Source organism: Geotrypetes seraphini, chromosome 6 (assembly GCF_902459505.1).
Source record: "Geotrypetes seraphini chromosome 6, aGeoSer1.1, whole genome shotgun sequence".
In the NCBI taxonomy this organism is placed as follows: Eukaryota; Metazoa; Chordata; class Amphibia; order Gymnophiona; family Dermophiidae; genus Geotrypetes; species Geotrypetes seraphini.
Window position 1 is genome coordinate 4,152,640 of NC_047089.1, and position 27,166 is coordinate 4,179,805.

The 27,166-nt window shown below is 45.0% G+C and overlaps 1 protein-coding gene across 6 annotated transcripts in view; it reads right to left on the reverse strand.

Annotated features, from left to right (window-relative positions):
• STIM1 (stromal interaction molecule 1) overlaps nucleotides 1–27,166 on the reverse strand; it is a 245,797-nt gene that overhangs the window by 75,221 nt on the left and 143,410 nt on the right. For all 6 annotated transcript variants that reach the window (XM_033948363.1, XM_033948362.1, XM_033948364.1 and 3 more), the window contains 2 exons: nucleotides 15,827–15,938; nucleotides 5,793–5,908 (listed from right to left, as the gene is read on the reverse strand). In XM_033948363.1, the coding sequence (XP_033804254.1) occupies nucleotides 5,793–5,908; nucleotides 15,827–15,938 (228 nt within the window). The remainder of the gene's footprint in view (nucleotides 1–5,792; nucleotides 5,909–15,826; nucleotides 15,939–27,166) is intronic.

A 27,166-nucleotide genomic window follows, 5' to 3' on the forward strand; every position in this document is an offset into this window, starting at 1 on the left:
ATCTCCCCTGCCCTGCAATCATGATAAAACTACAAACAGTACAAAACACAACTCTGAGGCTGATCTATTCCCTGAAGAAACACAACCACATAACCGCCGCATACCTCGACTCACACTGGCTCCCAATACAAGCAAGAATACTATTCAAATTCTACTGTCTACTATTTAAAGCCTTAAATGGAGACAGCCCAGCCTTCTTGAACAACCGCCTAATCCAAACTACCACAACCAGACATAGGAGAACCCAGACACCATTCACGCACCCTCCAATCAGAGATGTCAAATGCAAAAATCTGTACGATGGCCTACTGGCCACACAGGCAGCAAAATTAGACCATCAACTCTCCAACCTACTGATCATGACCCCAGACTACAAAACTTTCAGAAAAGAAATAAAAACCCTGCTAGTCAAGAAATCAATTAAGACAAACCAACACTGCAGGAAGCATTTCGATCCCCTGAAGCAACCCGCTCTACTCTGTAACACCTCTGGCCCATCTAGTCTGCCCATCCCCTACCATTAGGAACCTTATATTCTGGGTACAAGTGCTGGAAAAACATTTTCAGATAGAGTTTACCATCGAATGCATCTGGTATTTTCACCTGGCTAAAAAATAAACCGTTTCTTTCTTTGGGTTGAAAAGTTTCTTTGGGCTGAAAAGTTCTCAGCCCAACCAAGAAGGGAATGACATGGAGCCATAAGGCACATCGTGTCTGAAGTTTCTGTAACACCTCCAAAAAATACTCTGATATCTGGTCACTGAAATATTGCTTTGCTGCTGCTATCACCTTCAAATCACCCGAACACTGTCACCCTTTCAAACTCTTTTTAAGGTTTCGAAACAGAAAATAGTCAGGTGGAGCAAGATCTGGTGAGTAGGGTGGATAGTCTATGCACTAAAACCCCAACTATGTCATAACATCCATCATTTTGCCAGCCTTGTAAGCAGGTGAATTGTCTTTCAAAAAAATTACTTTCCACAGCATCCCTCTCATTTTTTTTCAATGATTACTTTAATCGGCATAGCAAGTTACAGCAGTATTCTGTATTAACTGGCCCCTTCGAAGATAGTCATTACAACACCTTCCTGATCCCAAAACACTGTGGCCATGACCTTTCCTGCTGATTTTTGGGTCTTGAATTTCCTTGGCCTTGGAGAACCTGAGTGCTGTCATTGCATGGACTGTTGTTTTTGTCTCAGGATCATAATGATGTAACCATGTTTCATCAACAGTAACTAGTCATTCCAAAAAGTTGGCACCAGCTCACTGAAAATGCTACAAAATCAACTTGGAAGTGACCACTCAATGTCATTTCTCATCAGAATTCAAACATTTGGACACCCACTTGGCTGGCAGCTTTTGCATACCTAGCTGCTCATGAATTATACACCCAACATGTTCCATGGATATTTGTAGTGTCTCAGCAATTGTTTTAGCCATATTCTCTGATTTGCCAAAATCAGATCATGGACATGGGCAACAATTTCAGGAGTCTCCCAGACCTTGCTGCATCTTTGGTCTTGAAATTTCCATGCTGAAAGTTTGCACATCACTTCTTCACTGTTGAGTATGATGGACATTTATCACTCAATGGTTTGCATCTACATTCATGGATTTTCTTTGACGTTTTCTTCTACAGGAATAGGAACTTCATGATGGCTTAGAATTCCACACTTTTTGTTGACATGGTTCAATCAATGATCTGAAATAATGTCAAAACATAGCATTACGATTCTGCAAATTGGTACTTTGCAAAATAAAATAACACTTTTTTCAGCTACAGTGACACAACAATCAGAATTTAGGAAGTTGGACGGGCTGAGAACTTTTCAGTACCCCCTTGTACCTTTATATTAGCAGACATCCATAAATATATGAAGTGGCCCTCAACATTTCCCCCTCCAACATTCAACTCAAGAACTCTCTCCCCCCCACTTCCTCCCCCTACCCAAGGCCCTCTATCTTTCCCTCTTACCCATCTCTTAAGCATATTCACTCAACGTACTCTCTCCCCCTACCCAAGGCCTTCTCTCTTTCCCTCCTGTTCCTCTCTAGTACATCACCCTGCTTTCTGCTATTATATTACTCCTGGGGATATACTGCACAAAATAATTAAGAATTCTGCGCACAGTATTTTAAGATTTTGCAAAATTCTGCTCACAGTATTTATCAAAATAATGTAATATAACTTCTGGCTTCAGACTCACTGACTGAAAATGTGCTTCTCCAAATGTGCTGCAATGTGGACTCTCAGCCACCCAGTGTCCTGAATTCCTTCTACTATTCTGGCTGGTCATAAGATTCTTCTCTTCCCTCTCCATTCTGGTAGAACAATTGCGAGCTCTCTTTTAAGGCTCAAATTTCCTTTGTGGTTAAGTCCTGTTTTAATGCCCTTCAGTGACATCAGCCCATTCTTTTAACATTGGAAACCTTTCAGCATTTTTGAATTAGTGTGGACTAGTGCAATACAGTTTCTACTCTGAACCGAGTTCTTGGAAAGCAAGCAGAAAATACTGGAGGTCCCATCTCATTTACAGTATGGCCTCTTCCATAATCCATGTGCCTTTTCTTGCCTTTCTGTTCCTCACCTTGGCTCTTGGGAATACTTCATCTAGATATGCAATGCCTTTTGCTGCTGCTGTACAAGCCAGGACAAGAACTTCATTAACTCCTCTCTGGCTACTTTCCACTGGCTCCCATCCAAGGGCTGTATTTCCTTGAGAACAAACCCAACACATCTAGTATTTATATAATCTTTGAACACAGTCTATCCCTGTGGTAGTACTGCTAAGTAAATATATTTTTATTTTAAAACTGGACATTCAGGGATTTTACTACATGGATGAGTCTATTAAACCTCCTGAAAGTCCTTCTCCCCTCACCCCCACAATTTTCCAAGGGTTAAGACAGCAGTCACAGAAGACTCTGCACTGCCTACTGGTCTGACTACAGGCAGAAGGGTACCCAAAGACACTGGTGTTTGAACGCCAGTACTAGTCAGGTTTGAGAAGAAATAAGCAGCAGCCCAGGGAAGAAGTTGTCTTGCTTCCTTTTACTCCGTTATATTCCTTCATGACCTTACAATTCTTTGTGCTCTCAGAACAGTACCAATGTTTTTCATTAAGTGCTAGTCTTGTACAGGCTTCACCTTCATAAAAAGACGACTGTAATTGTGAACTGCAGTCTGCCTGATTTTATGCTATTTAAGTTTATAACATGGAAGCAGTAAGATAGAAACTGGCAACAACCCCTTTGCTCACCAGTAGGTCTATTTGTGTCTGCCCATCACAGCTCTTATATGACCTGCAAACTTCTCTCCTCCCCATCATTAAGGTTGTTTTGCATCTATCGCATGCATGTTTGAATTCTGTGACCATTTTAATTCCAATAATTTCTGCTAGAAGTCTGTCTCAGTCCATCACTCTTTTCCTTCAAAAGAGTTTACCTTACATTCCTTCAGTCTCTCTCTGGAGAGCGTCTAGTGCAAGCCGAACCCAACAGCAGCTCGTCTCCTTTGAAATGCCTACACCTTTTCCATTATTTGTATACTGTAGCCACCAACAAGTTCTGGGCAGTTTACAAGAAGAATAAACCAATACATCAGTTGGGAATATACAATTGATCTCCAGAACTGAACACAATTCTCAAGGTGGGCTCTCACCACAGAAAGGGGTGTTTTCTCTCTTTCCATTAGAGACATCTCTCTTTATGCATCAGTTATACTATTAAGTTTCCTAACTGCTTTGACACACTAACTGGCTGCCTCTAGGTCACTGCAATGAAGACCTCAGTTTCTTGCTGTTCAGCGACTGCTAGATCTTCCCTTTCAAAATGGTCAATGATGCTTGGATTTCTGAATCTCAAATGCATGGTTTTATTAAAGAATACTTTGCAACAGAATAGTGCTGAATTCATCCATATGAAAAATCCCTGCAAGATAATATTAATTGAGCAAAGCAGAAAACCAGTTGCAAGGACAGAGAAAAGACAATCTAAAAGAAGTCATCATACTGTAAATATTAAAAATAAGTCATAAAGCCAGTAGCACACACCAGTTCCACCCTGACTTCCATTTATTCCTTCAGCATACACAGAAATACACCTCTCCTAGTGGGTCACATTTTATGTCTATGGGGAAAACAAGCTTGGCCCATCCAGCCTAGTGTGCTCTGTGAGGTAGAGAATGAAAAGGGAAGGCCACATCTCAAGAAAGAAGTCAACTTTGATCATCTCTGTACAGTTCAACTCTATATCTGAACTATACCGTATTTTCGCGGATATAACGCGCACCTGTGTAAAACGCGCACAGGGGTATAGCGCGCAGAAATCACGATGATATGTACCAAAACTTTTCTATACCGCGCTCAGGCATATAACGCGCATGATGCCCGACGCTCCTTTCGCCCGCCCTGACTTTCCGTGCGCTGTCCCGACTCTCCGTTCACCCCCCCTGACTTCCGTGCACTGTCCCCCCTTGAAGTCCTGTCCCCCCTTGAAGGTCTGTCCCCATCCTGAAAGCCTGATGCCCCCCCCCCGACGTCCGATACATCCCCCCCCCCCCCCGGCAGGACCACTCGCACCCTCACCCCGAAGGACCGCCGACTCCCCAACAATATCGGGCCAGGAGGGAGCCCAAACCCTCCTGGCCACGGCGACACCCTAACCCCACCCCGCACTACATTACGGGCAGGAGGGATCCCAGGCCCTCCTGCCCTCGACGCAAACCCCCCTCCCCCCCCAACGACCGCCCCCCCCCCAAGAACCTCCGCCCGTCCCCCAGCCGACCCGCGACCCCCCTGGCCGACCCCCACGACACCCCCACCCCCCTTCCCCGTACCTTTGGAAGTTGGCCGGACAGACGGGAGCCAAACCCGCCTGTCCGGCAGGCAGCCAACGAAGGAATGAGGCCGGATTGGCCCATCCGTCCTAAAGCTCCGCCTACTGGTGGGGCCTAAGGCGCGTGGGCCAATCAGAATAGGCCCTGGAGCCTTAGGTCCCACCTGGGGGCGCGGCCTGAGGCACATGGGCCAAACCCGACCATGTGTCTCAGGCCGCGCCCCCAGGTGGGACCTAAGGCTCCAGGGCCTATTCTGATTGGCCCACGCGCCTTAGGCCCCACCAGTAGGCGGAGCTTTAGGACGGATGGGCCAATCCGGCCTCATTCCTTCGTTGGCTGCCTGCCGGACAGGCGGGTTTGGCTCCCGTCTGTCCGGCCAACTTCCAAAGGTATGGGGAAGGGGGGTGGGGGGGTCGTGGGGGTCGGCCAGGGGGGTCGCGGGTCGGCTGGGGGGGCGGTCGGAGGTTCTTGGGGGGGGCGGTCGTTGGAGGGAGGGGGGTTTGCGTCGAGGGCAGGAGGGCCTGGGATCCCTCCTGCCCGTAATGTAGTGTGGGGTGGGGGTAGGGGGTCGCCGTGGCCAGGAGGGTTTGGGCTCCCTCCTGGCCCGATATTGTCGGGAAGTCGGCGGTCCTTCGGGGGGGGGGGATGTATCGGACGTCGGGGAGTCGGCCGGGCAAGAGGGCTTGGGCTCCCTCTTGCTCCGATCGTGGATGCGGGTGCGGGTGGGAGCGCGTGCGAGCGGTCGTTCGGGGTGGGGGTGCGAGCGGTCCTGCTGGGGGGGTGAATCGGGCGTCGGGCGGGGTGGGAACTATGTTTAAAAACTTTTCTATACCGCGCTCAGGCATATAACGCGCGAGGGGTATGCGCGGTAGGTAAAATCGCGTATAACGCGCGCGTTATATCCGCGAAAATACGGTAGTTCCTTAACATCTGCTCCTGTAAATGCACTCACACAGTGGAGGCCCAAAGAGCACTGTATCCAAGGCTTTCAGCTGCAGCTTCTGTCTGTGGCTCCGGTCATTCATCTTCAGGACAGTACCCGTCATAGTGGCATTAGTCACTGCTAACCTGTGCAGAGAAAAATCACAAGCTTAAACCACTGCATGCTTCTACCTACTATAGCAAAATAAACAGATACATCTGTAGGGTCATACTTATGAATATCTAGTTAAAATTATTTGCTAGAGAAAGTAACCATTACAGAGAACCTTTTGCAAGAGTTTTCCTTTTAAGTACAATAAACAATGCATTCAGTTGTCTGTCAATCAAACCACAGTGACTGAAAAAAGAAAAGCTCAAATGGGCCCTTCTGGCACACTGACTGCAGTGTGAATCATCAACGAAGCCTAAGCACGTGAACAAGCTAGGGTTGAATTTCCCTCAGTCCAGAAGAGGGTCTGTGAGGTGACTTCCAGAGAGGGAGAGAACTTCATTGGTAAGAATCTTGCTGGGAAATTACTTTTAAACTTGAGGAAAGGCAGACTTAGCATTAAATAGGTAACCTCAGGGACTTTATTTTAAGTTACTCTGCTCACTTAGCAAAAGGAGATACCAGTGCCAGAAATGCTGATGAGTCAGAGAAACTGAAACAAATCTCTGTAAACCAGGAAGATGTAATGGGGCAATTTGACAAACTGATGAGTAGCAAATCACCTGACCTGGATAGTATACGTCCCAGAGTACTGACAGAACTGAAAAATGAACTTGCAGAGCTATTGTTAATAAATTGTAATTTATTAAAAAATATAAATAAATAAATCCTGCATGGTACCAGATTGGAGGGTGGCCAAAGTAACACCATTTTTAAAAAAGGTTTCCAGAGGTGAACTGGGACATTATAGACTGGTGAGCCTGATGTCAGTGCCAGGCAAAATAGTAAAGATTATTATAAATAACAAAATTACAAAGCATATATATAAGCATAGATCAATGGGAAGTCTTGCCTCACTAATTTAATAAATTTATTTGAAGGGGTGAATAAACATGTGGATAAAGGCAAGCTGGTCGATATTGTACATCTGGATAACTGGCTAAAAAAGATAGAAAAGAGAGAGAATAAAGTTATGTGGTTGGTATTCTCGATGGAGAAGGGTAGATAGTGGGGTTCTCCAGGGGTCTGTGCTGGAACCACTGCTTTTCAACATATTTATAAATGATCTAGAGATGGGAATAACTAGTAAGGTAATTCAATTTGTTGATGACAAAAATTTTTCTAAATTGTTTAATCGCAAAAGGATTGTGAAAAATTGTAAGAGAACCTTGCTGGACTGGGCATCAAAATGTCAGAAGACATTTAGGGCTCCTTTTACGAAGCCGTGTTAGCAGTTTTAGCGCATTCTAAACCCACGCTATGTGGCTAGAACTAACGCCAGCATCCAGCGCTGCTGGCAGTTTAGCACGCGTTAAACCACTCACGCGGCTTCGTAAAAGGAGCCCTTAATGTGAGCAAGTGCATATAGGAAAAAGGAAACCAAACTTTAGCTACATGATGCAAGGTTCCACATTAGAAGCCACTGCCCAAGAAAAGGATCTAAATGTTATTATAATTTGTATGTTGAAACCTTCTACTCAGTGTGTACTTGCAGGAAAAAAAAAAAAAAAGCAAGTAGAATATTAGGAATTAAATTAGGAAAGGAATAAAATCAAAAATGAGAATGTTATAATACTTTGCATCAATCCATAATGTGACTGCAGCTCGAATACTATGTATAATTCTGGTCACTGCATCTCCAAAAAGATATAGCAGAATTAGAAAAGGTAAAGAGAAGGGTGATGAAAATTAGAACGTGGATGGGACGACTTTCCTATGAGGCAAGACTACAGTGGCCAGGGCTCTTTAGCTTAGAGAAGAGATGGCTGAGGTGATATACGATAGAGGTCTATAAAATACTGAGTGGCAGGGAATAGAACGGGTAGACGTTAATCTCTTGTTTATCCTTTCCAAAAATGTTAGAACTTGGAAGTATGTGATGTAGCTATTAAGTAATAAATTTTAAACAAACCCCAGAAAATGTTTCTTCCCTCATCATGTAATTAAACTCTGGAATTCGTAGCTAGAGAATGTGGTAAAAACAGTAGCTTAGCAAGGTTTAAAAGGGATTGGATGATTTTCTAAAGAAAAAGTTCATTTTTATTAAGATGAACTTGGGAAAATCCACTGCTTATTTCTAGGATAAGCAGTATAAAATCTGTTTTACTTTTTTGGGGTTCTTGCCAGGTATTTGTGACCTTGGTTGGCCACTGTTGGAAATAGGATACAGTGTTTGATGGACCTTCAGACTATCCTAGTATGGCAACATTTATGTTCTTATGAGATAGTGTGGTTCAGTGGTTAAAGCTACAGCCTCAGCACCCTAAGGATGTGGGTTCAAACCCAGATTGCTTCATGTGACTCTGTGCAAGTCACTTAATCCCCCCATCGCTCCAGGTACATTAGATAGATTGTGAGTCCATCAGGACAGATAGGGAAAAATGCTTGAGTACCTGAATAAATTCATGTAAACCATTCTGCACTCCCTTGGGAGAATGGTATAGAAAATTGAATAAATCAATCAATCCATCCCCATACCAAGACAGAGGAAGCCAACAGCACAGTAAATGAACCACATCAAAAGAAGCGCAATAGGCCTCAAGATGTGATATAAGCAGCAGACTTTATTGGAGACCCAACACGGGCTGCGTTTTGACATTACTCCTTCAAACACTCAAAGTTACAGGGAAATACTTTTAAAACCAATAGGAGGAAAAAATTTTCACTCGAAGAATAATTAAACTCTGGAACGCATTGGCAGAGGTTGTGGTAAGAATGGTTAACGTAGCTGGTTTTAAAAAGTTTGGACAAGTTCCTGGAGGAAAAGTCTACTATTAATACAGACATGGGGGAAGCCATTTACATAGAATGCTGCTAATATTTGGGATTTTGCCAGATACTTGCGACCTGGATTAGCCACTAGTCACCGTGAAGATGGGATACTGGGCTAGATAGTCCATTGGTCTGACCCAGTAAGGCTATTCTTACGTTCTTAGTATGCCTGCAAGACAAATGTAAGAATGCAATTATAAGAACTTGATTAAATTTAACTCAAAAGAGTTATAGTAAGTCAATATGTTATTTTTTTTGTTTTTAAATGTGTTGGTTATTGTGAAGCATTCTGCTATTTTTTTTATATATATTATTTATCAATTTTCAAATTACATTAAGCCGAAAAATAAAATATTCAATTACTAATTACAACTTCTTAGTAAAAGAAAATAAAAATGAATAGTAATAATATCTTATATCACAAGAAAACAGTTATAGCTTAACTTCAGCTCAAGTCCCCAAATAGGATCCAAGGTTTAGCTTTTGCGAGAGATTAACAGACAATAAAGAAGAAAAAGGCTCAGTTAGATGAGAGAGGATATCAAATAAATCAAAACAGCACTCATATTTTCCCTTCATCCAGGCGTGCTGCAGACAGGAATGCTGTCAGCTGGCAAGGATCAAAGAAAACATATTTTTTCATACATTTACATGGGTGGCGAAGAAAAAAAAGTCACCCCCAGAGCAGTAACACCTGGTTTTAAGATAAAAAAATTCACATCTCCTTTTTTGTGTGTTCCGTGCCAGATCTGGAAACATTAATATCTTATACCCAAGAAATTATTTTTGTTTGTTTTTAAAGAAAAGCCTAAGCACGGCAGGGGTGCGCTCTCTCCCCTCTGTTATTTGCGCTCTCCATAGAACCATTGGCTTGTGCGATCTGTGCCAACGGCGGTATTCATGGGGTTACTATGGGCTCTCGCAAATCCAAAGTATTGCTTTATGCAGATGATATTCTTCTGTTCCTGTAGAGTCCTGGATCCTCCCTGCGTGAGGTCTCGGTTTGGTTGCAAACGTTCAGTCGAGTGTGGTGGAGTTTTCCTGGCATGAAAAGCTATTGGCAAGCAGTGGGCCAGTTTTTGATTGTCATTGTGAAAAAACATTGTTGGCTTGCTGCCTCTTAAATGCTCCGATTCCGGGTTTCTCCAAAGCGGAGCATGTTCTTGCTCTGCATTTGTTCACAGCAGCCTTGAAATTGCGGCCCATTGGAAATATAGGAATGTCCCAGGTATCTGCGGGGTACGGGCTTGTTTGGACTCCCTACAGCTTATGTCTTAATTGACGGCAATTTGCAGTCACACTCTGCCTTTTCATCATAAGGTGTGGGATTCCTACTTGACCTGGAAGAAGCCTACTTGAGTACCACTGGATGTAGAGCCCTGTAGGGTTCCCCCCCTCCCTTTTTTGTCCTAAATTAGTTAGGCCTGAGCACCTGTGTTTGTTTGCTGCCTTTTTGCTGTGGGGGAAGTTGGAGGGGTGGGATCTGCTAGGTTGGGGAGATTGGGTGAGGGAGATTCACCATGTCTTGTTTGCTGTTTTGGGGAGTTGCTTTCTGTAAAACACAAAAATTTAATAAAAATAAATGAACGAAAGAAAAGCCTTAGCAACCAGTTTTTATCTGGTGCAAGGGCTACTGTAAGAAGAAGTGTTGCTGCTGTGGCGGCTTCCCTATCAGAAAGATCCAACACCGCTGAAACATCAAGTGGATGCTGATCCCCTTCTTGTAATTGTTCATCCCTTTTAATAGGTAAATAGTAAACCTGAGTGAATGGTGGCAACATATCCTCAGGAATTTCAAAGTCTCCATCGTGTAACGTTTCAACATATCCCTAGGAATTATTGTCGCAACCCTAGGAAAGTTGATCAATCTGAGATTATTGTTACGAGAAAAATTTTCTAAGGACTCCAGCTTTCTTCTCAAGTTAGTGTTGTCCTTAATTAATGTTTCTCTAATTTATTTAGAAACTTTTAGTTCTTGGTGGATATTCACTATAGAATTTTTTGAGTCATCTAATTTCAGCCCTCACATTTTTAACAACAGTTTCGTGGGCATTAAATTTATCTTCCAGCTGTTTTAGCTGGGGTTTAATTGATTTAGCCAGGTCTGCCACGAGATCCCAAATGGAATCCAGAGTTGCCTCTTGGGGGTTTTCTGACATTTTTGGATTGAGTGATCTCACCACTTGGTTTAACTTCTCCTGGCCACCACTCTCCAGAGCCCTCAGAGTCTACAAAACTCTCCTGCAAATGCAGGGAGTTCGTCTCCAAACTCTCCTCTGTGATCCTCATGGCCTCCGAGGGGGGGGTGCAGTCCGCCTTCTGGGAGCTCTTCCACTGGTAATCTGAGGAGGAGGGAGAGGTGCTCTGGTGTCTCGCCTCTCTGGAGCATCTCCAGTGGGAATGCCGACACCCCCGGCATATCCTGCATGTGCCACAGGAGCTCCTCGACACTCCAGGTCACCGCGAGGCTCCAGCGGTGTTATGACCTCTCCTTTTTGGCATTTTCAAGTAATATTTATCTGAAGCAAAAGTCCACAAGTTGTTTAAAGCAGCACTCTGCGGCGTGTTGCATCTTGGATCCCTCCTGCAGCTGGTTTGAATCTTTTGAGCTTTCTGCTATTTAGAAACTTTGTTTAGGCAATTTATCACATTTTAAATAAACTTGTATTATCTAAAATCTTGTTTTAAATCATATAACAAAGTGAACAGTAAGACTTGCTTGGGATCCTGATGCTGGACTGCAGCACCGGGAGAGGACACAGGACTTAGTACTGAGGAATACTAGAGGAAGTATCTGCAGTTCTCGGGGACTGCTGCAGAAAATGTGGGCCCCTAACTTGTGGATTAATACTTGAAATAGATAATCTCCTAATTGTTGCGGTTGTCCGTATCTTGCCACATCTGAGTAAGCGGTTTCACTCACTCAGACATGGCAAGACTTGGACAACTGCAACAGTCTATGAGAACACATAATATCCTCTTTAAAGTTATATTACAGCAAGTGCATGCAAATCTCTCTCATGAATAGTCACTGGATAGCCTGAAAACTTGAGTGTCTGGAGTGCCTTCAGGACTGGTTTGGGAGCCACTGTACTAGGGAATGGTACAGAAGTAGGGGACTCACACAGATTTATAGTACTAGGGAAAGTTGTGGGGGGCCAACAAATCAGACTATAGTATTTGCAATGGCGTACCTAGCATATATGACACCCGGGGCCCATCATTTTTTGACACCCCCCCCCCCATCTGTATGAAAAACATGATTTTTAGTAACAATCCACACGTCACACATGAGTACCTAGGAAAAGGCAGCATCTTACATATTGCAGTGAGCAGTACATCAATACACCCATTGTAAAACTAAACAAGCCAGACCAGCACAGATCAATCCTACACCGTCAATCCTAACAGAAAACCATGTCTTTCGAACACACAGAACACAGAAAACACCTCCCCATTCGCGTTTTCCGCACTCACGATTTCACATAATCAGGATTTTTTGGGGGGAGGGGGAAAACCCCCCATATTTTTGCCTTCCCCCCGGCATCCCGGCCTTACCTGGTGGTCTAGTGAGCTTTCGGGGCAGGAGCGATCTTCCTACGCTCCTGCCCCATGTAGATCTCCAATAGGAAATGGCTGCCGTGAGCTCCCGCCATACTCTCGAGAGACTACGGGAACTCACGGCAGTCATTTCCTATTGGCAATCTGCACGGGGAAGGAGCGTAGGAAGATCGCTCCTGCCCCGAAAGCCTGCTAGACCACCAGGTAAGGCCGGGATGCCGGGAGAAGGAGGGAGGGAGGTGGGGGTAGGTCAGAGCCGGATATTCGCAGTATTTCCCTATTCGCGGTCCGACTCTGCCCCTATCCCCCGCGAATAACGAGGGAGATGTGTAGTGTGGTTTTTAGCCACGGTGGTAACAGCTCAGATGCCAACGCTAAAAAAATGCTCTACAGTTTTGTAAATGGGGAGCTAGAATAAAAATATGTAGACAAAGGTTAAACTGAAACACCAAGAAGCTGGACTCTGCATACAATGCAACATCACAGAAACAGCGATGCATCTCACCTAAAGCAAAAAATAAATAAATAAATAGAATTTTTTTTCTACCTTGTCTTCTCTGGTTTCTGCTTTCCTCATCTTTTTGTCACTCTCTTCCTTTCATCCACTGTCTACCCTCTCTCTGCCCCTTCTATATGGCATCTTCTCTCTTTCTATTCCCGTTCTAGAAACTTTATGCATCCCCCTTCCATTTCTCCCTTCACCCCCATTAGTCTGGCATCCATCTTCCTCCCTTCCCTCCTCCAATGGTCTGGCATCTCTCCTCTTCTTCCCTTCCCTTTCCCACACCCACATGGTCTGGCATTTCACTCTTTCCTCTCCCTTCCCCCCACTTCCATCAGCATCTGCCCCTTTCTCTTCCTCCAACCCAATTCCATGCAGTATCCTTCCCCCTTATATCTCTTTCCCTGCAATTCCATCAGTATCTGCCCCTTTCTCTCCCTCCACCACGCTTCCATACTACCCTGACCCCCTTTCTCACCCTTCACCATGTTTCCATACCACCCTGACCCCCTTTGTCACCCTTCACCATGATTCCATACCACCCTGACCCCCCTTTGTCACCCTTCACCATGATTCCATACCACCCTGACTCCTTTTCTCACCCTCCACACCCTTCCATGCCACCCTGACCTCCTTTAACCACCCTACTATGCTCCTTTCTTTCTCCATCCCAAAGGTCCCGCGATGACTGCTTCTGCTCCGGATGGAAGAGGTAAGTGACGTTGGAGGGGGCTGGGCCGGCAGACGCAGTTAGTTGAGGCAAGATCCCGCGATGACTGCGACTGCCGCCCCCCCCCCCCCGACATCACTTACCTCTTCCGGAACAGAGACGGTAGACAGCGCAGTCATCGCGGGACCTTTGTTCACTTCAGTGCAGCTGCCGACTCTACTCTAAGTACAGCAGTTGCACTGAAGTGCCGTTTGCAGCAGCGCAGGAGGTTCCGGATCCGGCCAGCTGTGCACCCCCTTGGAGCATGCACCCGGGGCGGACCGCCCCCCCTCCCCTTGGTATGCCACTGAGTATTTGGGGGAGTGCTGCAGAGGAGTGTGGAACCTTCACATATAGCTTTAATATTGGAGTGTGCTGGGAGGAGAGAATTATATTGGGGAGCACTGCAGGTAGTGGGAGATCCTCACATCTGGGTTCTGGTTTCACAAAAATGTTTTCATAACTTTCACAAGTAACATTATTTGGCAGCAAATGGTAGATCAATTTGAAGGAAAACACAGCTTGAGCTTTTCAGTTGTTCACAAAAAAATAAAAATATTCTATGTTAGGAGTCACAGCCCAGGAAAAGGATCTAAGTGTCATTGTTGAGGATATGTTGAAACCCTTAGCTCAATGTGAAGCAGCAGCTAAGAAAGCAAATCAAATGTTAGGAATTATCAGGAAAGAAATGGAAAACAAACATAACATAACATTGTGCTTATTGACCGCGTAACCAGAAGTTCAACGCGGTTTACAAAAAGTTATAAAAGTAAACATGTTACATAAAATAAAATGATTCATTAAACAGTCAAATATTTAGAAAAAAGATAGGTCTTCAATTGTTTTCTAAAATGGCCATAGGAATGGGTAGTAAGCAACAATATTCGGATGAAAACATTATAATGCCCTTGTATCGCTCTATGGTATGGCCGCAACTTGAATAATGTGTGCAGTTCTGGTCTCTGTATCTCAAAAAAAAGATATAGTGGAATTATAAAAGGTACAGAGAAGGGCAACGAAAATGATAAAAGGGATGGGATGACTTCCCTAAGAGGAAAAGCTAAAGCAGCTAGGACTCTTCAGCTTGGAAAAGAGATGTCTCAAGGGGGCATATGATAGAGGTCTACAAAATAATGAGTGGCGTGGAAAGGGTGGATGTGAATCAATTGTTCACTCATTCCAAAATACTAAGACTTTGGGTAATGTGATGAAGCTACTAAGTAGTAGATTTAAAACAAACTGGAGAAAATATTTCTTCTCACAATGTGTAATTAAACTCTGGAATATGTTGAAGGAGAATGTGGTGAAAATCAATTAGCTTAGCGAGATTTTAAAGAGGCTTGGATAATTTCCTAAAAGAGAAGTCCTTAGGCCATTATGGGCTTGGGGAAATCTACTGCTTAATCCTAGGATAAGCAGCATAAAATCTGTTTTACTACTTAGGATCTAGCTAGGTACTTGGGACCTGGGTTGGCCACTGTTGGAAACAAGATACTGGGCTTGATGGACCTTCGGTCTGTCCCAGACTAGAGGACACTCGATAAAGTTACAGGGAAATACTTTTAAAACCAATAGGAGGAAATTTTTTTCACTCAGAGAATAGTTAAGCTCTGGAACACATTGCCAGACTTTGTGGTAAGAGCAGATAGTGTAGCTTGTTTTAACAAAGGTTGGACAATTTCCTGGAGGAAAAGTCCATAGTCTATTTTATTGATAGAGACATGAGGGAAGCCACTGCTTGCCCTGGATCGCTAGCATGGAATGCTGTTACTCCTTGGGTTTTGGCCAGGTACTAGGGACCTGGATTGGCCACTGTGAGAATGGACTTAATGGACCATTGGCCTGACCCAGTAAGGCTTATGTTCAGTAGGACAATTTTTATGTTCTTACTGGGAGGGCACTATATAGTAGTTTGTGTGGGACCCACATACTGGACTGCAGAATTGAGAAGCACTGGAGTGGGGGAGGGGCCTCAAATAGGACTACAATACTGAGAGCACTAAAGGACGTGCCTGGAGTACTGGGGGAGTGCTGCAATTGATGTGAAACCCGAACAAGTGGCTGTAATACTGGAAAGCGCTAGGAGTAGGGAGGAAATAGTGAGGGATTCACAGAGAGTTGTAGTAATGGTGAGTGCTTGCAAGGAGTGGGCCAGTTGTACTGGTGGTCAGTCAGTTCAGACTCGAAAAAGACATTCAAATTAAAATATATACATTTGTGGCTTCTGGAGCGCACTGCAAGGTGTACAGGTCCCTCACAGTAGCAGGGGTAAGACTTTCCCATAGGGCTGTTTCTAGTCACTATAATCCAGACGTGCAAAAATCTCTGCATATTCTTCTCAGATGAACTAACCTGGGCATGGCATGTCCACTTAGCTGCAACTTCCGAAATGTTTCTTCATACTGAGGTAGTTCAACATAGGCAATCAACCACTGCACCACTTCATCAACCGTCCAGTTATGGACTGAAAGAAAGAAGCAAAAAGTCACACTGGGCTCTGCTTTTCTTTTATGGCTATACCAATATACCTGCATGCTGTTGAGATAGGTAGTACAAAGTAAGCACAAACATGACTGGAGTGATAACCTTGTAAATGAGCCCCCCCCCCAGTCAGCTCTCCTCCAGCCTGTATCCCAGTAAATCAGTTAGCTCACCCCCCCAAGACCCTATCCTCCTCTCCCATTATCCCCTTACAAGTCATCCAACCCCCTCCGGCCTATATCCCAGTAAACTAGTCAGCCCACTTCCAGGTCAGCCAGGGTGGCCCCACAGTCCAGGCAACACCAAGCTAACTCCAGTGATGAAGAGTCCTCCGTCTTTTGTCATCCTCCCACTGCCTATCGGGGAGTCCGGAGTCTATACAAGGTCCAGCACTGGTATTAGCTTAACTGATGCAGAGCCTTCGAGTCTATCTGCTTATGAGGCCCTATTGGTATTGCTCCTCTGACGCAAATGTGTCAAACTGGGAGCCAACAGGGCCTTCCCAAGCACAAGGATGTGAAGGCTCTTCCCTGAAGTTAGCGCCGGTGCAGGGCCCTGTGTGGAATCCAGATTTGTGTCAGGCAGTGGTAGGATGGCAGAAGGAGGAAGGTTAGAGGAGAAACTCTTGACTTGCTGGGAGGGGGGGGAAGAGAGGGAGTGTTGTTGGACGAGGGATGTGAGGAAATGGAGAGAGTTGATAAGTCTGGCTGGCTAGGTGGGTGTGGAGAGATGCTGGACATGGATGGAGGAGAAGGGATATGCATCTTATGGGATGGAAAGGAAGGGAAGAAAGAGAAGGAAATGCACATGGATGGAGAAGAGGATGGGGAACTGAAGAGAAAGGGAAGATATGCACATAGATGAAGAGAAAAAGAAGAGAGAGGAAGAAGGTGCACATGGATAAAGTGGAATGGAAGGAGATAGAGAGAGGAGATGCACATGGCTGGAGGGGAAAAGATGTATGTGGATGGAGGAAGAGAGGGGCTTGAACTTGGGACTCAGAAGGGAGAGAGGGAATAGAAAGGGAGAATTGTTGGGCATGAGTGTGTGAGTGAGAGGAAAAGAGATGGTGCACATGGGGAAAGGAAGAAAGAGAAAAACTGTTAGGCATCGAGAGAGAAGAATGAGGTAGAGATGCACAGGGAAAAGAAGGATGAGAGGGAGAAATGTTGGATATGGTTGTGGTAAGGGAACAGTCGCCAAAATTACTCTTTATTTTACTTTATATCTTGGATTTGAGATCCTACCATATATGTTTTATATGACCCCTCCATATGTGTTTTTTCCTTAAATGTTTCTTTTTCTTTTCTTAAAAATTGTAGTTCATCCCCTTTTGCCTTTTGTACCAGTTTGTAATAGAATGTCAAAATTTGTCTATATTATCTTGTTTTGTCCTCCCCAATTTTGTTAATTGTTATTTTAAAAACAATTGTTATACGCATTGAAATACAGTCAAACCTCGGTTTACGAGTACCGCGGTTTACGAGTGTTTTGCAAGACGAGCAAAACATTTGTAAAATTTGTGACTCGTAAACCAAGCTTGACTCGCTATACGAGCATGTCCCAAAGTAAAATATCCCGCATCCCCTTCTCCATACCTTGCAATGCACGCTTTCTGATGCTCTTTCACTTCAGTTTTGCCTTTTAGGGTGTCCAACCTGCTGCCCCGTGCGGCCCGCTCGAGGGCAATGCGTTTGTGCCGTCTGCCGCCCCTGGATGATTGCCTTCTTGCCAGCTCCCTCCTCCTTGCTGTGTTCGCTCTGGGCCGCGGAGGCAGCTCCTGCATGCCTCCTGCGGCTGGCCCTGAGACGTTCCCTCTGATGTTGCGACGTCAGAGGGAAGGCTTCCGGGTCGGCCGCGGGGGGCACGTGGGAACTGCTGCCCGTCGCTTTGAATGAGCACTGCGGCAAGAAGAGAAAGCCGGCATGAAGGTAGGCACCGCAGCACAGGGAGAGTTTCCGGGTCGGCCGTGGGGGGAACATGGGAACTGTTGCCCGCAGCTTGGAACAAGCACTGCGACATGAAGGTAGGCACTGCGGCACAGTGAGGGCTTCCGGGTCGGCCATGGGGGGAATATGGGAACTGTTTCCCGCAGCTTGGAATGAGCACTGCGGCATGAAGGAGGAGAAAGCCGGCATGAACGAAAAAGAAGTTAAAGATGCAAGGCCCCAGTAAGGTTGGTTGGCTGTGGAAAGAGTCCCAGTGCCCCAGTTCTGTTATGTTTATTTCGGTCGCTGGCAGCAGTAGCAACGAATTGTCCGAGTCTCCATTATATCCTATGGGGAACTCTGCTTTGATAAACGAGCGTTTTGGTTTACGAGCATGCTCCTGGAACGGATCATGCTCGTAAACCAAGGTACCACTGTATATGATATTGCGTAGATAACAAATCCCAATAAACTTGAAACTTGACAGATTGAAAGGGATGCAAGAGGGAGAATGCTAGAGATAGTGATGGAGGGAATGGAGGGAGAGATGTGGCATGTGCTGGAGAGGGGTGATAGAAGGAGAAATTTTGGGAATGGGGCTGGTGGGCAGTGGTGAAAGATGTTGCACATGATCTGGGGGATGAGAGAGGGAGAAAATGTTGGGTGTGGCAGTAGAGGGGGTGGGAGAGATGCATCCTGGATCTCTCTCTCTCTTTCTCCATTCCCTTTGCAGCAAGGGAAGGAATGAGAGAAAGACATATGGACAGTGAGAGAGAGAGGGAGACATGTTGCCAATAGAGGTGGAGGAGAGAGGAAGAAAAGTTAGACTCATGAATGGAGAGAGATGTTGGTTGGGGAAGGGAATGAGGCCCGGAGGAGAGGAAGCATGCAGGAGGCAGAAAGAAAGAAATGTTGGATGCACAGTCAGAAGGAAGTGCAACCAGAGACTAATAAAATTACCAGACAACAAAGATAGGGTTTAGTGATCGAAATGCATCAGTTTTGAGAATTTATATCTGCTGTCTATATTTATCTATTTTTTGTAGCTGTTCCTGAGGTGACATTGCATATTTTAAAGTGATGTGCCTTGACTTCTCTGCATACAGTGTGCTTTGTATTTTTTAATTTTGTGGTTACCATTATGTATTGTTAATAAGATTATATTGTGTGTATATGAAAAATGAATGGAAGAAATTGCAATACAATTAGTACTATTATTATGGGAGGTTCTGGGGTGGAGCTTAGGTAAGGATACTTGGTTGATATTTGTTAGACTTAGGGGGTACTTGGCTTGAAGACGTTGAGAAACACTGATATAGATTGTAAGTATTATGGTGCTAAACCTTTGTGTACACTGTATAAATACCCACATGAGGTGTAATCTTACTAAAGTTCTTCTGCATGTACAGTTTTTCACAGAACTCTGCAGTGGTATACACACATGTAATTACGTGTACTGACAGGCTAGCACACTCATGCCCATATCTAGGCATTCCAGGAATGTAGCATGGACAGAGGGGCAAAGATGCAGCATGTGCATGTATTTTATAACATACATGAGAACACACATTGAATACATGCACATGCAGGTGTTCATTGTGTGACTTAGCTTTTGCAAGCTTCTGGGGCTGGGAAACTTTCCTAAAGTCACACATATGCCATGCTGCTTTTATAAACGAGATCCTCTTTTGAACTTCTCACATTGGAATTGTGCTGTAAAATCAGACCCATGATGCCCAATGAATCACTTATTTTAAACATGTAGAAATGAGGATAACAAATGAGTAAAATCATAGATTAGCTTAATCCATCTGTGACTAGAGCAGGGGTGTCAAACTCAATCACATAAGGGGCCGAAATCTAAAACACGGGCCAAATTTTTTATTAAGATACTTAGGGGTCCTTTTATTAAGGTACGCTAACCGATTTAGCACGCTCTAAATGCGCACCTTAATAAAAGGATCCCTTAGTCTTAGTTACAACCTCTCCAACCCCGTGCGCCAGCTCTGTGATGTAAACAAAATAAATAAAAAAGACTTTTCCTCTCTCTTTTAGGTCCTAGAGATTTAAAGCACCATCTAACTTCTAAAGTCCACAACTTAATCCCAAGTACATTTCTTAAACAGGCAATAAAATTTCCCTCTTCGACTCGTCTAATTCTCCTCTGCAGAGTTTACAAACTAGAGACTTAGTAAATAAAAGCTGCTATGTTACTGTACTTCAAGTAACTCTGACATGTATTTTCTTTAGAATGCTACATCGTCGCTTTTGATTTGGGCTTATAGTTGAGTTTAGGAAGCTAAACAAAAAATTCTTCCCAGTCTCACCTTCAGATTTGACCCGTCATTCTTTCCCTCCCTCCATCCTGGCTTCATTTTCAAAGCAGCCTGCATAAGATCGCTGGTCAGCTGTAGCAAACCTAGCAGGCTGCGTCGGCCTCCACAGCACGTTCCCTCTGCCGCAGTCCCACCCCTCCTCTGATGTACAGGACGCGTCAGAGGGAACTTGCTACGGAGGTACACAGCAGCCTGCGAGGTTAGCTACAGCCGGCCAGCTATCCTCAGCAGGCTGCTTTGAAGAGGAGACCAGGAAGCCGGGATGGAGGGAGGGTAAAAATGCAGATGCAACCATGGTACCTTAGCTAAGCATGATTCCTTGATATGAAGACTGATGTCTGAAAGGACGAGAAGGTGGAGGCTTCTTTTTGGGCTTTACCAGAGTGTCCCACCAGGTCTCATGGGCAGACAACTTCTGAGTAGTTGTATTCATAGAAGCACCAAAAAGTTCGGCCCCCAAACAAGGTGCATTTGCTAGCCGGTCCTAGTGGTTAACATCGAGTTCAGACACACGAAACCAGGCAAGGCATCTCATAGCAACAGACATTGCTGCCGCACAAGAGGTAAGCTCAAAGGTGTCATAGATGGATCTGACCATGTACTTGCGAAAGTGCAGCAAGTCGGAAATAAAGTGTTGAAAAGCAGGGAGCTTACGATCCGGGAGGTATTTCTGGAACGTAGCCACTTGTTTTATCAGATGCTTCATATAGAAGGAAAAATGGAAAGTGTAATTACCAGACCGGTTGGCTAACATGGCATTTTGATATAGATGTTTGCCAAACCCATGGCCTTGCCCTCTCTGCCAGGAGGTGCAGAGGCATAGGCACTCACCTCCGAAGATTTCTTTAATGTGGATTCCACTAGAAGAGACTCATGTGGAAGCTGAGGTTTATCAAAAACCTGGAATAGGCACCACTCTATAAAATGAGTCTAACTTGCGAGGAGCCACCGGGATGGTAAGTGGGGTTTCCATGTTTTTAAAAAAGTTTCCCTGAGAATATCATGTAGGGGAAGTTTAAGGAACTCCTTGGGTGGCTGATCATAGTCCAAGGCATCCAGGAATTGTTTAGATTTTTTTAGAATCTGCCTCCAAGGGGATGGATAATGTCTCAGACATCTCCCTGAGAAATTTGGTAAAAGAAGCTTTTTCAAATGATAAAGGAGCCTCTTGAAAAGAATGGCGAGTAGAATCTTCTTCTGAGGAATCCTCCTCGTCAGAGAGTAGAGGTTCTTGTTCAGAATCCCTAGTAGTTCGGGGTCAATGTCAAGCAGACGTTACCGAAGTCTCCAGGTGCTTTGACTTCTTAGTGCCTTTCCAGATCGCACTGACTTCGTCTCAGGTGACGTTTGTGTGAAAGATGAGCGGTGTCGGTTCCCGCAATAAAAGCGGCACCCCTACTGGAGACTCTTGAGCAGGTGCAACCGGTGTCGATGGCTCAGACCGGACCGGCACTGGAGGAGATGACACGGGGGAAATTGCTCCTTTAATTCCTCTTGCAGCAATTCTCTAATCTGCTGCTTAAGAGTGAGCACCAGTACCACTGACTTTTTAGCCGGTACCTTTGTTGCAGCTCTACACTCCGGCGATGAGGAGGCCGACGTCGAAGCACTCACCAAAATCAGAGCGGAGCGCTTTTTGGGTCTCCTTGAGGTCGGCAGGACTAGACTCACTGCTACAGTCATCTGAGGACCAGAAGGGGTAGGGGAAGGCTTCTTAGCTGGATTACCCACTTCATGCAACACCGAAGATGGTTCTCCCAATGTCGAGAGTTGCGGTGTCGATTTAGATGGCGGTGCCGCCGCCGCTGAGACTGATGTTGAGTCTCCTTCCATGCCGGCGCTGAAAAGTAGTCTCTGCTGGACGAGGCGGTTCTTTAGTGTCCTCTTCTGAAGTGACGAGCATCATATGCTGCCATAGAAAGGCTTCCACCAGGTGGTATCAGAGGTGCCCATTTATAGAACCACCCTCCAAATACTGACCATGGAGTGTGCAGGTGAGGCTGGACTCATTTAGAGCACTGGTCTTTGACCTGGGGGCCGCCGCTTGAGCGGACTGCTGGGCACGATGGACCACTGGTCTGACCCAGCAGCAGCAATTCTTATGTTCTTATGCACCAACACAATATATTTGCATAATGTTTCCACTAGTTAGATATAAATACAATACAAGATACGCTTTCAAACTAACAATACTTGTTTCCTTACAGCAGTGTTGTAAACACACACATCTTTTTAGTAATACTGAAGAGAGGGTCACATGAAAACGCATCACATTTGAAAAGAAGTCATTGATTTATGCTTCACCTCTCTTAATTCCACTGCCAATGGAAGGCCTAAATGCGCCTCAGGCCCAAAGAGTTCAGGGGGGCTTGGAACGCTGCCTGCTCCAATGACGTCAGTGAATCTCGCTCCAGGCCCGGCTCCAAACATCCAAGTACTGCCTTCTCCTATCTTTATTATTCAGTGTTGTCGAACTTGCAGTCTTCAAAAGGCCAAAGGCAGCGGTTCCTACACACTACCCTCGGCTGACTGGAAGCCTTTCCTCTGATGCTGGTATTTTGCATCAGAGAGAAGGCTTCCAGGTCAGCTGTGGGCAATGTGAAGGAACCGCTGCCTGTTGCCTTTTCAAGACTGCACGTTCAGATGCACTGAATAATGAAGGAAGGAAGGAAGAGGTGCTACTTGGACTTGTGAAGCTGGGTCCAGCAGGGCAGAATTAATTCATTAAGGGCCCGTAGGCACACAAGTACACTGTGCCCCCTGCCCCGCCCCACCCCACCATGCGCCCAGGCAGAAACAGGAAACTGTGTCAGAGGGAAGCTTTGGGCAAGCAGCACCACTTGCACAATTACAGTTCCCGTTGCCTTTTTTACCCATGTTGCAAGCTTGTCTTACTTTCCGTCGATTGGGGGGGGGGGGGGGCGCGTTGCCGATCGATGCTGGAAGGGCCCATCGCCATTTGGAAAAAACAATGTTGATGCCCTCCTTCATCGGGCCTCCCTGACCATTTCGGGCCCTAGGCAGGCGCCTACTTGGCCTATTGGTTAATCCTGCCTTGGGGCCCAGAGGTACACTCTTACTGGAGGGGTGTGGCTAGGAGGCCCAATGTACTTGAGTGCCTAGGGCCCACCGAAGAATTAATCCTGCTCTACAGAGCTGTACGTGTAGTCAGGATTCATCTCCATTTTCATTTCTCAGAGAGGTCTGCGTACTGCCATGACAAAGACTCTGCTTCCATGATGGCTGTCAGTAGGAAGATTGCAGAGGCAATGTATTTAACATGGGTGGTTATGAATTTTCTTTTGCTCTCTGCTGCAGTAATTGAGTCTTTAGGCTATTTAACACGTATACTGTCTGTAAGGTCTGTTTGTACTATGGGTCACTGTTTCTATTGTTATTTCTTACATTCTTATGCACCAACAGTAATACTTATAGGTATTAGAAAAGTTGCGACCAGGCGGACAACCTAACTACTAGTCTACTATCAATCATTACAGCCTACCAGATACGAGGCCTTTATTGCTATTAATATGCTCTATACCAGGCAGGTAATAAACTGCAGGGAGAGAGGGTTCTACGTCTCAGAGACAGTTGTGAAATAATGATAGAAAACTGCCAGTTCTTGGAAATCAAATGCATTCCTTCTCATTTTAATTTCCTTTACAGCATGTTTATTCGCACTCTCACATTAGATGCAACAATGAATCATCATGTACAGCCTCTGGTATTCTGTGCATTCCCACATATAGGCCAAACTGTGGGAACATGTCTTGTCCAGAACACCATTCCATGGAGATTTCTAACTGACCAACGCAGTTGCCTCATATGTAACCATTGCTAGATAATCCACCAGACTCTACCTCGGTACTTACATCCTTGCTCCCCTATCCAGGTTCTGAGGCTACTAGGGAACCTGGAAGCAGTGAAGACAGCAGAGAGTCCAGTTTATTTCAATGATTTCAGGCAACGAGAAAATCAATAGCCAAAAATCACATCTTGTCTTCAGGTTTCAGAGCGTATGCTGTAGGTCTGGAACTTCAAAAACATCTCGGGAACAGGCTGGGTTTCTTAAGCTCCCCCCCCCCCCCCAACTAGGGCAATTGACAGCCAACTTCGAGCAGTAAAGTTAGTCTATGTCTGAATCTAGACCACAGCCTCTATCTATTAGATCAGGTGTATCAATGTCCTGCCAATCTTAGGTTATTGATGGCTTATATCCTCCTATTTCCCATTTAGCAACCACTACAGGCTCCCCTGTTCCAATAACCTTTCTCCTTTACATCATATATTTCCTGTACTAAGTACTTTAACCTTCATATGATATGATCACTCAGAAATTTCTATCAGAACATTGATAATCAGTAACAGACATCAGTAAGAGCTATTCGTTACTTTCAAATTATCTAAAACACGGCCATGAAGGTTATGAAAGGCCAAGGGCATAGCTTGACTGTTTCATGTTTCATTTTGAGGAGGGGAGGGGGCAAATGGTGTGGCATGGCACATTAGCATTTCATTTGCAAGCATATGTCTCATACATATTCATTACAGTTATTTAAAAAAACACCCAGAGACAGACCAGACTAAAACGCTGCATATCAAGTTAGCATATTAAAAACCTAAAGGCACTTTCCATCTCTCCATTCCCTTTCTCCAAATCCCAGCTCTTTCTCCCTCCTTACCAGCAATTTCCCATATGGATAGGAAACCCCCCCACCCCTACCACCCCAAGATCCAGCAACTCCCCAATTCTATCCCTTATGATGCAGCAGCCCTGTGTCGGGGTGAGGCGTTGCCTAGTGGTAGAGCTGCTGCCTCTGCACCCAGAGGTTGTGGGATCAAATTCAAGTTTCAAATTTATTTTGACTTGATATACTGCTTTTCATTTCTAAAGCGGTTTACATTACATATCTTTAAAAATTAAAAACAACAAAACTGTAGGAATTACAAACGCATATACATAGATAGAGAAATCTCCTGAACAACTTCAACACACACACAAGGGAAAAGGGGAGGGTTACATTGCTAAAATAAAAAGGTGGTAGGGAAGAAAAGGACAAGCTGCGAAGTTAAGGTTAAGTTCAAGGTCTTGGTCTCGTATGCTTCTTTGAACTTGGAAAAATTGGATTCACACCTAAGAACAAGTGGCAGTGCATTCCACAACGTTGGGGCTACCACTGTAAAAATTATTTGAGTGGTGTCATAAAATAATTGCTTCATGGATGAAACTGCAAGAAGAGATTGTTGGGTGGGTCGAAGTGGTCCTGCTTCTTGTGATTACTTAATCCTCCATTGCCCCAGGTTCAAAATAAGTACCTGTATATATGCAACAACAAAATGACAGTATACAAGTCCCATCCCCTCCCCATATGGTCCAATAACTCCTTGTTCCCTCCAGAAGCTCTGCATCCCTCTATTTACCCCATCCATATGTCCAGCACTTCCATGTTCATTTCTGCTGCTGCCCTGAGGACTGTTTGCTGCTTGCACAGTATTAGGCTCAATGTAGCATTAATGTAGCTGCTATTTTCTGCTACCTGCGCTCTCCCCAACTAAGCGCTATTGTTTCCACTGACCACCTCCGTGACACACTGTTTGAGAATCATTGCCCTAGCCCCATGCATCTTCTGCTACATTCCCTCCCCCCACCCCCTAATCCCCCCATCCCATAGCCCCATTCATCTTCTGCTTGGTCTTCCACCCCCCCATACTCTAGACCAGTGGTCTCAAACTCGCGGCCCGGGGGCCACATGCGGCCCGCCAGGTACTATTTTGAGGCCCTCGGTATGTTTATCATAATCACAAAAGTAAAACAAAAAACAGTTTCTTGATCATATGTCTCTTTAGCTATAAATGACACTATTATTATTAAGACTTAGCCAAAAAGAAAGATTTATAAACTATAAAGAGTTTTACCTCATGCAAAATTGTCATTTCTTCAATAAGACATTAACTATTTTTTCTGAGGCCCTCCAAGTACCTACAAATCCAAAATGTGGCCCTGCAAAGGGTATGAGTTTGAGACCACTGCTCTAGACCCAGCCATCTCCTATGTCCCCCCACCTCATCCTCATGGTCTGAAATGTCTCTCCCTACCCCCTGAGATTAGCACCTTTTCTCCCCCATCTGTAGGTGTGGCATTTCCCTGTTGTCCAGTATTAGAACCATGATGGCAGATAAAGGCCAAATGGCCCATCTAGTCTTCCCATCCACAGCATCCACTATTTCCTCCTCTCCCTAAGAGATCCCACTTGCCTATCCCACGCTTTCTTGATTTCAGACACAGACATTATCTCCACCACCTCTACCGGGAGACTATGCCACGCATCTTCCACTCTTTCTGTATAAAAGTATTTCCTTAGATTACCCCTGAGCCTATCACCCCTTAACTTCATCCCATGATCTCTCATTCCAGAGATTTCTTTCAAATGAAAGAGATTCGACTCATGCGCAGTTACGCCACGTAGGTATTTAAAAGTATCAATTGTAACTCCCCTCTTCCGCCTTTCCTCCAAATTATACAGATTGAGATCTTTAAGTCTATCTCCATACGCTTTATAACGAAGACCACACACCATTTTAGTAGCCTTCCTCTGGACCGACTCTATCCTTTTTACATCTTTTTGAAGGTGCGGCCTCGAGAATTGCACACAATTTTCTAAATGAGGTCTCACCAGAGTCTTATACAGGGGCATCAATACCTCCTCTTGCCTATTGGTCATACCTCTCTCTATGCAACCTAGCATCCTTCCAGCTTTCACCGTCACCTTTTCAACCAGTTGGTTCTCCTCCCCACCACACTGCAGCCTGTGAATCTTCCAGCTGCCAGCAGCATCAGCACTTTAAGCACACTGCCTTTGGCCTGGGAGAGAGGGAAATACTGGACTGGTAAAACGTGTTGGCAAGCAATTTGGAGGGGCAATGCCCCCCACCCTCCCACTGATTCC